We start from the raw sequence: 12,267 nt of genomic DNA on the forward strand, positions 1-12,267 counted from the left end.
TAGTCTCTTTTCCACTCCAGTAGTTAAGTAATCAAATTTCATCCAAAGGTTTACTTGATCTATGTAATGTTTTACATCTTTTAATTCTTTGGATGATGTTTACTAAAGTTAAATTACTGACACAATGTTTGTCGGGGAACTGTAATAAAACAAGACTCAATGTTGTTTATTTCACAAGGTTAGAAGCACAAAATGATACTTTATAAATCTTATAAATCTACTAAATAAATAACAGAATAATCAGTCAGAAACTTTCCTGATGAATCAGTGAATAATTTTGTCTATAATTTATCAGAAAATGGGGAAAAATACCTGCACAATCTGACGAGCTCCACTTTGATGTACTCACTTTGCTTATTCTGTTGATAAAATTGTCTGAACCAGTAATTATGTTATTTTGATCAGTTAATTAGTTCTGTGTATAAACTAATCAGTTAATTGTCTTATAATTTCAGATCCCCCTCTGCACTAAATTAAATACATCCCTTAATATAAACCTGAAGGATTATATTCAGACAATTATTTACTGACTTCTAGTTTTCATCCATTTCTTAACCTTCTATAAATGAAGTTGACATTTTGAATTGCGTGTGCAGTTCAGTAGAAGTGTGTCTCATTAGTCGTCACTGTGCTGGAGTGTTTGCTCCGGCTCAACATCTAAAATGCACCCAGTTAATAACGTCTGTAGTTGCTCAGTTACCCAGCAGGTGGCAGTATGTACCTGAGCTCCTGTGCACGCTGCTCCACTGACCACAGACACTTTGAACATACGGATCCAGTTAGTGAGGATATCACAGTGTGATGTAACAGGGCCCGGCAGCCCCGAGGACACGTTTCTTTGTGTCCGCTTCATAAAGGCCAAACCCAAATATAAAAAAACAGACTTGAGGGGACAACACCCAGTCGTGTAGTTTCATAACACGGCTCGGACATGAATTCATAGACTGCAGTCATGTGTCACATATTTGTTGATGATGAGATTAACATGGTTATTACTGTCAGGTGGTGAGAACAGTGAGAACCACACGTTTACTATCTGAGTTTGTTCCTCGCAGCACGAACCTCTGTAATAGGAGCAAACTGGCGGAACATATTGGGCGTGTTTTCTTTATGTGCTGCTTATTTGCCTGCTGGGTTTTTAAATGTTGTTTGCTTTATTACTTAAGTTCATGTGACTCATAACGAGACCCTGTATTCACTGAAGTCAGTCTTTGACTCACCTGCACACATAAGCCAAACACTGTCGTTTCTACGAGGGCTGTCAGGATATCAGATGTTTACTACATGATAATTATGAGCAGATAAACTCACAAGAGCTGTTTATTTATTCATGAGTTTATTTGAAAGGGACAATGCATGTAGGCACTGTTATATTTAATGTAGATGCAATGTGTGGAGGACTTCTAGCCATGGCCAATTTACAGTCGCTGTCCCTGGTCAGGCTTCTGTGCAATAAAATCCTTGATACCACACTTTGAAATAAAACCGACAATAAAACAGACCGAGACAAGCGGCCACGAGAGACTCTGGTTGTAACAATGATTGAGAACACTGACTGAAAATGACAGCTCAGGATAGACAAAAAGAAAAGTGATGAAAAATAAAGTATTATGATCTCAATATCTAAAGAAAATCCGACAGTCAAATCCATCTTTAACCAAGTTTACTGTCTGTTTTGTCTTTTTTTTTTGGGAAATACATTCGAGTGTAGTGAAGTGGAGGGACGGCATGATTTTGTACAGTTATTGTTACGGACTAAAAGAACGATAACACTAAATAAATAGTGAAAAGGCAACAAGATGAACTGACAAACAAAAGATCCACTCGGCTTAACATCTCCGCTGGATTATTAACACATCATCTTGTCAATTTTTAATATCACGGTTATCGTGAGGACCGATATATCACCACAGCCCTGGTTTGTACATTGTGGTTTGTGTCTTGCATTGAATATTGCATCAGAAACAAAGAAGTTTATCCGATTGCACGGCTGAAACTGATTCTTTGTTGTGTTCCTATTTATTATTTCTATATTTCTTAAATCATCACAGATCAGTCAAAGCGAGGCTTCTAACGCTGCTGTGATTCTGGCCGGTTCTCCTCTCCTGACAGACATTCGGACACCAAACCAGCACAAACAAAGTGTTGTTCAGCTTCTGCGGTCAACATTTCATAAAAATCTCCAATAAGCTTATGATTGCAGTTCTGAAACATAACCTAGAGACAGCGTGGCCTTTGTGTGCGCTTTCATATGTGTGTGTTTGGAGTCCTCACACAGGATCTCTGTTATCCCCCCGCTGCACTGTCGCCACATCTACCTCCAGTTGCCGCCGACAAAGGCATCCCAGTAGCTGCAACCAGCACCGCAACACACACACACACACACACACACACACACACACACACAGCGTCAGTGTGCACTGATAGACAGTGGAGTGGCTGTGCTGGCTGCCAGCTCTCAGAGAGGGCCACTTTGTTTCACCTCTGGTTTGGATTCACGCCAAACAATCCGAGAGCAGCTCACTGGGTCACTTGATGAAGTAATTGAATGGGGAGTTCATAGTTGTGCAGTGTACTTCCTTTATTTGCTTTTTTCTTCTTCTGCGAGGTGCTTTATTGCTTTCTGTTCCAGCGCTCAGTGGCACAAATCAATGTCGCTGTCTCTGTAAAAGGTTTTCTGTTGTATGTGTAGCCAGTTTGTCCGCAGCAGAATGAGTGATCAGTTTTTTCAGCATCAGTGCGACTACATAATCACAACCCGGCTGTTTGAGAGTGTGTCTGTGGACACGTTTTGCTCATAGGGATGGAGGAGGCGTGGTGAAACAATTAGTGAATGGAGCAGATAGTTTGTTTGAATGAAAATGAGTTGGCAGTTCTGATAATCACTTGATCTTCTTGATCTTTCTTCAGCCTTTGAGTATTTGCAGATTTTCCTTGTTTGGTGCCGTGTAAAACTAAACTATAATGCAAGTTATCTTTTGACCACTGCAGTGTGGTTTGGGTTGTATTTCTCCAAAGGTTGATCCTGTATAAGGTATTCACTACTATCACTATTCAAAATGACTGTCTTTTTAAAAGCAAACCCTGATTTTGTCCAAATAACCTCCTGGTGGCATTGCACCAAGAAGTAAACACGCGTATGACATATGGTCTTCTTATAAAGTTGATGTGGAGGAATTGTTGGCAAGCAGTTTTTCTATTTCCAAAATATTTGTCTCTTTAGCTGCTGAATGCTCCACCAGCTAGTCGCCAGCTTTATCTGTCTGCCGTTTGGCAGGCGGTGGTGCACAGTGGCTTTATCAGAGGTCGTTCACTGAAAACAGCTGCCTGCTGCGGCTGGAAAGAGGTTGATGAGAGCTGTTAGAGTGAATCTAAACCGTTACAGGAACAGGCCTGAGCCATAAAACCAAGGCAGATACAAGTTGCTGTAAAGCTTCGTCTAACTGAGGGAAACTTGAAACTCAGTCATACCATGGTCATTTCATACAAAGTTTATATAAAGAATATTTATTATCTTTAACGTTCCTGCATCTAACAACGCCTCTCGTCTGTTCCACAGGACCTGGAGATCGTCTACTCGTATCTCCATGGGATGGAGGCCTTGTCCAACCTGCGAGAGCACCAGCTGAGGTCAGTGTTTGCACACATTCTTGTTACTTAATTAACATAACTAAGAGCTTGATATTCCAATCACATGAATTTCGGATGCTAATTAAAACCCAGTGACAACTCCTCACTGTCGGCTTCACAACGGTTGTAGTGAGGGGTGGAAAATTAACACCGAGCCGGCCAAATGCTGGAGAAATTGGTCTGGGCTTTTACTCCAGCAGCCAGTCTGCGTTACAGCCTCTCATTGTTTCACTGCCCAAACAGCAAATCTGCCTGCTAAAAATCAAAGTGACTGAAATCTGGCTTCTACTCTGACTGGAACATATAAACCTACATTTTCCTGATTGGTGTGAAAAGCCGAAAACAGAATTTTAAGCACGATTATTTGTCGTTTTTTTTTAGTACTTGTTGAGCTTATCGCTTTTCTAGATAAAGTGATAACATCTGTTGGTTTGTGTACACATGAACATGATATGAAATGTAGCAGCCTGCAACTGTTCTGAAAGAGGGATTTATTTTGGTTTTAAGTCAGATGAATAATATTAAACCATATCTGACCCCAAACTCCCGGCAGTAAGCTCATATTTTTCAGAATTTGCTCCTTAAAGAATCTGTGAACTCTTTTAAAATGACCTGAATTCTCCAGAAGTTGTTGAGAGCAGGGTTTTATTTTTTAATTCGTGGATTGGCCTCAACAGGGAGGTTTTTCAAAAGGCTCAATTGTTATATCAGGGAGTTTGACATGTGAAGAAATGAACACGTGCCCTCAGATCAAGTGCTGTTAAAGGGGAAGTCCTCCAATTTCACACATTAAAAGCCTGTTTACAGGTGTTGGGGAGCACTTTACCAGATGTTAAGAGAGACATGTTTCATACAGACAAAACAAAGCAGCTATAAACAGGCGAATGAGTCTGTTATGTCATGATAAACGTCACAGCGTGGAGGCCATTCATGATGATACAGTGGTTATTTTTTAATGTCTTTTCCTTCAGTCTCTCTTTTAAACTCTGCATCGACTGAAGGATGTTCGAGCGCTGCTTAAATGAAGACTGATAGAAAACTGTTCACGCCACAGTGTCACTCAGCGTTCATCAGACAATCACATCGGTAAAGGAACAAAAAATTGGCAGGGCCACCCGGGTTTTATGCTACTGGAGTCATTTAAACAGGAAGTGAATGCAGATTGTGCTCTTTTCCACTGAAGACAAAAACCAGATGGTATCGAGTTGGTGTTTTTTTGTGTGAGTGAAGTTATATAAAAGCATCTCTCGACTCAAAAGGGAGCCATTTTTAAACTGTTCATCGTGAGTCTGACGGTGTTATAGATGCCAAATTGGTGGATTATTTTTTAAGAGTGAAAATAAACGTGTCAAACCAGCCAGATGTGTCCTGTGTCCTGCTCTCCATACATGATTTTGCCTTTTGCTCTCCTGTCACCACGTTATCCTTCCAGTCTTTTCTGTCTGGCAGAGACTTTCCAAACACTGCACATCAGAAGTCTGTTCCCAGCATGCCTTGTGTGCATACATGTGGATTATACTGGCGACGGAACAATGTAGCAGTACATGACCCGTGAGCTGGAACATTCCACTGTGTGACCCCTCGGAGGCCTCCCACCCAACAGTAACCCTTCTCCTCCTCCCTGTTCGGATCCCGAGGAATGTCCCCGTGGTCCCACAGACCAAACCACCGCTGCTGCCAACTTTGCTTTTCCTAACTTAAAAAAAAAAAACAGAAAACCTCCCAGCCGTCCAGACATCCCACTTACTATGGGATTATGTTATAGTTCTTTTCATTTCATCTGGGAGGAATGTGTTGTTTTTCTCCTCCTTTTTCACAGCGACTTGTTTTCTAGAGCCAGGATTGTTTTTTCGGTCGTTGTGCAATTGGGGCTGCAACACGCCGGCCGCCCCCGGCTATTTTTGAAGTCTTTTGTGTTGTGATCAACTAGCTGCTGTTTACTATGGCTGCCTGTCTGTAATGTTGACGCACACTCGTCTTCTCTGGAGGCGTCCTGGGGAAAGCCTGATGTGGATGACTTTTTCACACTTTATGTTTTATAAGAAAAATGTTTCATTCCAAAAACAGAGATTAGATTTGAAAAAATGTGACCTATTATTTACCCTTACAGAAATGTTTTAATAAAGTTTAATCATTGGTTGAATCATGAAAGTGCTTTCAAATTATTTTTAGAGCAACTAAACTAACGAAAACAGCATAAATTGCACAAAACGAGTCTAATTTAGGAAGAGAAACTATTCCCAGTGCAGTAAGTGAGCCAGCTCGCAGTAAAGTCTTACATCTTTTATTAAACATGATTAAGAAAAGCTAATGAGGGAGGTTATTCTGCAGTGTGGGGTCATGATATCATAAAGCAGCTTCACCAGATTATATAAGGAACATCTCAAAGAAAGGTTGCTATCTGCATATTGCATTTAACCATGTAGATCCTCTTGCGTTTAATTGTACAGCCTAGATGAAAGTAGGAACATGTATCTGAAATTAAGCCAGTAAATGTCAGATTTCGGTGTTGGCCCTTTGCACTGAAAGGTCAAAGGCTGTGTAACAAACTTAAATTATAACCAGGAGAAACAGAAGAGGCAGAACAGATGACTTCCCTTCTGACAGAGGTATCAGTGGACCGCCATAAAGTCAGCGACCAGCTCTCATGCTCTGCTGGTGACGTGAAGTTGTTATTCTCCACATTTACGATGCGTTATGACACATTTTTAGTTCTTATCAGCAACGTGTTCCCTGCGTGTCGCTGATGGTGGCTGAGAGCGTCTCTGATAATGTAGGAAACCACCAGATGTGGGTTTCACCAAAAAACAAACAGATATTTGATCTTAAAATGACTCAAAAATCCCAAGATTAAATTTGATTATGCAGTAGGATCAAGAGTTGAAATTAAAAGGATTCAGTATGTGCAGCTACACCCTTTGTACGTCTCCAACTGTACCTATGTTTTCTGTTTTCTACACTGCTCACCAGCCAAAGTCATTTCCTCTTATTGTTTACTGACTCTCCCTCTCTTCTCCGTCCCTGCAGGATAATGTGTGAGACGGTGCGTTACGAGAGACACGAGGCCAATGAAGTGCTCTACTAGTAAGTACCACACTGCCTTTAACTGCCTGGGTGTGAACCTCCCTGTGTAGATGGATATTGATGATGTTTGGTCGAAATATCTCTACCAGGGTATGATCACAAAAAAAAAAAGAGGGGCAACCTATGTGACGATATTTCACTTGTGCGTGTGATCAAAACACACGCCGGGTCGTTTTCTAAGAGTTATTGATGAGCTGAGGCACGCCGGGTCCACTCGACGGAGCGACCCGGTTGACCGAAATGAAAACAAATGTCTATAAAGCACAGAGGCGGTCAGACGAAGCCTTTATTTAACTGGGGTGTTTTTCAGTGTCACACCAAACCACTGTACAGCACTGCTCAAGAAGAGGAAGCTAGAAGGGATTTCCAGTCTAATTTCAGCTTGATTCAGTAATAAGTCAGTGTGCATTGATGTGACAAAGACAAACTGTAGCTTTGATAGCTCCTAAAAGCATTTCCTTCAGCCGGGAGAAGACTGTCCAGTCACTAGCAGTGATGCTGCATGCTTCCTCCCTCCAGCTGGGTGCTGTGGAGGGTCAATATGATGGTAAAGATGTATTGACAGCTTCCTGACACCTCTGAGTGTGTTTGGACCCTTTTTGAAAGGCTGCCATAACTGTAAGAAGCAGAGAGCACGCGCAGTGTTTGACTGCTGTCACATGTTGACGTCTCCCGAACACCCGCGGTGAGAATTAAGACCGTTAATTAACTCCATCAGCCTCTCGAGGGGCTACTGAGAGGACGCTTTGTCCCTTCTCTGCCTCCTGATCCCCTGTGCAGGTGTGTGTGTGCGTTGGGGGATGTCGGGGAAGAGTCAACACCTCATTAGAAGCCCACTCGCTGGTGTGGGAGCTGATTAAACAATAGGAATGCAGATTAAGCTGTGGTCGCATAATAGACTTCAGTTTCAGCAAGATTCCCTCAGGTCCCCCTCACCAGTCCCTACACACACACACACACACACACACACACACACACACACACACACACACTTAAAGCCTAGCCTATAGATAAGAAGCTCACTTTGCATTTTTAGTAATTCATAGAATAATATGTCAACATTATAATGTGATTAAATCTTTAAATATGCATCGTTTGTCTCTCTGTACACATTGAATTTGTGTTTTCATACATGAAGATTGGTTTGGTGTGGAAGCGGAACAGAAACCTCTCGGAAAGCTGTGAAGTTACGTGTAAACTGAGGCCAGAAATGAACATATTTTGACCAGATAATGGAGCTGGACAGAATATCCTGATTGGATCTGATTACAATCAGAGAGCACGCGCTCTAAAGCACACCACACTTTATCATCTATTTTACTTTAAATGGGACCATAATTTGAAGATCGTGTTTTATTGAAGATGACTTGAAACTAGTGATTGAGACCATGAACTCATCAAGAAACTGATATCCGAGGTAATAAATTGGGTCAGAAGGTCATTTTCTCATAAGCTTACATACAACCAGGCGTAGTTTAGTGACCAGTGCAGCCGAATGCAGGTTTAAGCTTTATCTTTCAAATCAGAAGGCTCCATCTATCTTTTATACAGCCAGTCAAACCTGCCATTATTAATACAGCAGGCTGAACAACAGTGTTATCATTAAGCTGTTCTGTTTATTGTGTCATTATTATTGTGAGGGTCAAACGTGCATCAGTTACATTTCCTCACGACTTGGACGCTGTTGGACTTTGGCATGAAAGTGTTCCTCAACATGTGTTAGCACAGAGAAACATAATTGTAATTAAAATGAATTTAATTATATTGCTGTGTAAACATAATTTTGTCTGGCTCCCAGAATGAGCGCTATAGAGCCACAGAGGAAGAAAACACGCCAATGAGAGAGAAGGCGTGTGCAACAGGAGGAGATGGATTAAAACACTAATGTTATTTGGTGATTGGTAATAATGTAATGTGATTCAGTGTAATTCTCTGGTTTATCAGAGGAGTGTATTGATCTGCGCTGCAGACTGGAGTCTCTGCCAACAGTGACGACCGCAGATCGATCAGTGGGTCGAGTGCAGGAGCAGCATGAAGTAGACCTGCATCATAAATGTGCTTCCTATAGAAAAGATGTTCAAGAATAGAGGAGAGTGAAACTGTCTGTCCTTTTCTTAATTTACCTCCAGGCTAAAGCATCAACGCGGCAGGTTCTTGTGGTCTTGGTTCATTTAATTTGCACAAACGTCGAGCTGTAGTTTCAAGTGTTTGCATGCTTTTCTGTTGATGTGTACACGTGTTTGTTTTCATGCATGTGTGAGCCTATAAACGTCTGTCACTGCTCTCTCTCCCTGATAAGAGCCGGGCGTTAAACAGCAGCAGATTAGATTGACTTTCCTCCTCGGCCAGATCTTAATCAACTTCTCTTGTGAAAATACAAGCTTTTAACAGCCTGTCTTCATTTCCTGCTCTGTTTATAACATCGGCAGTGATAGGCTGGGGAATAAGGGCTCTAAAAGGCAATGGGGGAATTTAATTGTGATAGAGTCTCTATTAAGTAGTAAAAATGGTATGGCCTGCGCATTGAGACATACTGTATCTCAACCGGCTGTAACCATAAAGTTCATTCTCTTAAAGGAAAACGCCAGCGTTAAGTGAAAGATGCTTCAAGCAAAGCTACAGTGACTTTTGTTAGAAGGAAATATAAATATAAGTATGTTTTCAGTCCAAGTAACTGCTTCTTAACATTTAAATGGAACATTTTATCAGTGGGGAGTATTTCTTATCATATAGTTATTACACTGAGTCCTGGAAGTGACTGGAGGAAAACCACAAACGGTGAAATTCTATTGGATATATGTGATTACATATCAAAAGCTATAAAGTCAACTGCATTATGGATAAAGAACATTTTCAGTTGAGGAACCTTTAATAGATAAATCCATCTGATAACACTGGGTGTTTGAAAAGCTCCACAGATCTTTAACTAAACTGTAACACAGCCTTGAACACATGGAAACAACAACAACAACATCTATTACTTCTTCTTTTGCCCACTAGTTTCACTGTTTGGAAGCCATTTATCTTCTGGACATTTCTCCGTTGGTTTAAGAGAAGTTGACATCCAGATGAACGCGTTACATTGAACTAAACCCCGGCTGATATATATATTATATTATTGCTCTACAAACACCCTTAATGTTGCATAAAACCACACAACCACACACGAGTCACACAAATGACCTAGTTAATGACGCGAACACTCACAATCTCCCTCTGACTATCCTGAGCAGTCAGCAGTCCAGGAGTAATGATAGGAGGAAAACGGTAATAGTAATAAAAGTACTCATTTTTCCTGCCTGGGGCTCACACACACACACACACACGCACACACACACACACACACACACACACACACACACAGTCACACAGTCACACACACAGTCACACTCAATATCTCATGAAAACATCCCACACTGTGAGCACTGAACCTCTCAGGATTTACCATGCAGAGATTATGGTGCTCAGCCCTCCTGAGACGGAGGCTGACCCGACACTTTCCTGCAGTGGCTGGCGAGCAGCGCCGGCAGCTTCTGGTCGACCTTTAACCTTTTTTTTCAACGCAGCCCTCGACCTCTCACTCTCACTGGTCTGTGTGGTCCAACTGGAAATTCAATGCTTGTCATTTTTCAATGGATTGGCTCTTTTCCGTGTTCTGGTCGCCTTTTTGTGAATCTTGTGTTTTTGTGAACTTTGAACTACGGCCATTACAGCCCAAACTGAATGTATTCTAATCAATTAAAGCTGAAATATTAGGCTATTAACTGATTAGTCACTAAGATGACCTTTCTTTACGAGAGTGAATATTTGCTGTTCTTTCTAAATTCTTCTGTGAGAGCAGACTGATTACCTTTCAGTTTTCAACTGGTCAGACTAGACAGTTGGATTTTTTTGGACCATTAGTGGCTTAATTAATTATCAGTTTTATCAGGTTTATCAGGAGCTGAGTGATGCGGTCTTTGGGTAATATCTTGAAACACAATATATATCTTGAAATTTTGATCTTGATATCTCCTCAAAAGCAGATTCCAAAGGCAGTCCAGCCACTTCAACAGAGACAATACCAAGAGACAAGGAAGGAATTATTAAAAAGCCTTAGCCTAATTGTTGTGGCTAAATGATGTAAAGGGCAATAATTAAATCATTCACAAATCATAAAAAAGCCATTTTGTTCTCCTCAAAGAGCTTCATGAAGGAAAGTAATGGGTGACAAAATCAAATAACTTGATATTTTTGACCAAATACCTTGATTTTGATTTTGAGACAGTATGGTAGAAATGACTATTGATACTTATTATTGTGAAGTTACAATATCAGAAGTCTGAGACGATTTATAATCCCATAACATGATAACAATACAATATTGATGTAATGCCTCGCCCTTGTCATGGGGAATGTTAAATTGAAGCCATTATGTTTCTTTCCTGTGTTTATTTGTTGCCATGAAAACTGAATTCTGCACACGTCTGATGTTTCCACCGTGTGTGACCGTCATACTGACATCCCATTTCACCCTCACAGTCAGAGAGCTATACATTTTGATAGGAATTATTAAAAAGAGGAAGCAGCATCTGTCTCTTGACAGTGGACTGAATCAGCCCAAATCAAACAGCTGAGTGCATGGCAACAGTGGCAACAGTGACTCTCAGTTCACCAAAAACTGCTCAACCAAAGTGTTGCCAGGAGAGAAAAACAAAACGCTTATTTTACAACCAGCACTGCGACGATTAGGTGTGGCAACCCACAAACAGTTGTTTCCTTCCTTGTTTGCCATAAATACATGGTACCGGTCATAACGTACCATGAAGATACTACAGAAGAACACTTTCATATTTAAATTTGTTTTAAAGAGACGGTTCAGTGTGAGTGACGCTCCAGAGCTTCTGTGACACCATGAAGCTGCTCGCCCTCAGAAACCACGTCACAGCAGACTACAGGAGGAAACTCAGTGGAAGATGGAGCTGAAAAACTCATCACATCTCAATGACCAGTTAGCTCACATAATTATACATTCCAGATGCAGTGTGGCGTGTTTTGACTGGAGTCATTAGTCATGGGACAAATATCTAGAATGACGGCATGTTAAGTTTGGTAAAAATTACATAAATACGAGTTGTTCCCTGAAATTTTGACTAAAATATAGAAAAAACATAATGTTAAAGAAAGTGGATCAGCACCAAGAGTTAATGGGGTCCATTCTGGGCCGAGAACATCCTCCATCCAAGCTTTGTGGAAAACTATTCAGCAGTTTTGTGAAATCCTCCTGACAAACAAACCAACCAACCAACAAAACAGACTTGTTTGAGTATGTAACCTCCTCGGTGAAGGTAATGAGTCAAGAGTTGCATCTTTTCCCTTTAAATCATTGTTTCCACTTTAATTAATCCATTGTGTTCCTGGCGGCTTAATGTTGATGATGGCATACAACACAACATGTTTGGGAGACACAGAAAGCTCCTGACAGTTTCCCAAACACAATATGTTGATGTTGTGCAAAATCTGCTGGTCAGAAATATTTCATTGTATTCAAACTGTGCCTCCCAGCGGCCCTCC

The 12,267-nt window shown here is 41.0% G+C and overlaps 1 protein-coding gene across 11 annotated transcripts in view; it reads left to right on the forward strand.

Moving 5' to 3' along the window:
• rapgef2b (Rap guanine nucleotide exchange factor 2b) overlaps positions 1-12,267 on the forward strand; it is a 110,230-nt gene that overhangs the window by 25,827 nt on the left and 72,136 nt on the right. For all 11 annotated transcript variants that reach the window (XM_030395652.1, XM_030395653.1, XM_030395660.1 and 8 more), the window contains exons 2-3: positions 3,560-3,630; positions 6,658-6,714. In XM_030395652.1, coding sequence (XP_030251512.1) covers positions 3,560-3,630; positions 6,658-6,714 — 128 coding nt within the window. The remainder of the gene's footprint in view (positions 1-3,559; positions 3,631-6,657; positions 6,715-12,267) is intronic.

The sequence above is a fragment of the Sparus aurata genome, chromosome 18 (genome assembly GCF_900880675.1).
Source record: "Sparus aurata chromosome 18, fSpaAur1.1, whole genome shotgun sequence".
Classification (NCBI taxonomy): domain Eukaryota; kingdom Metazoa; phylum Chordata; class Actinopteri; order Spariformes; family Sparidae; genus Sparus; species Sparus aurata.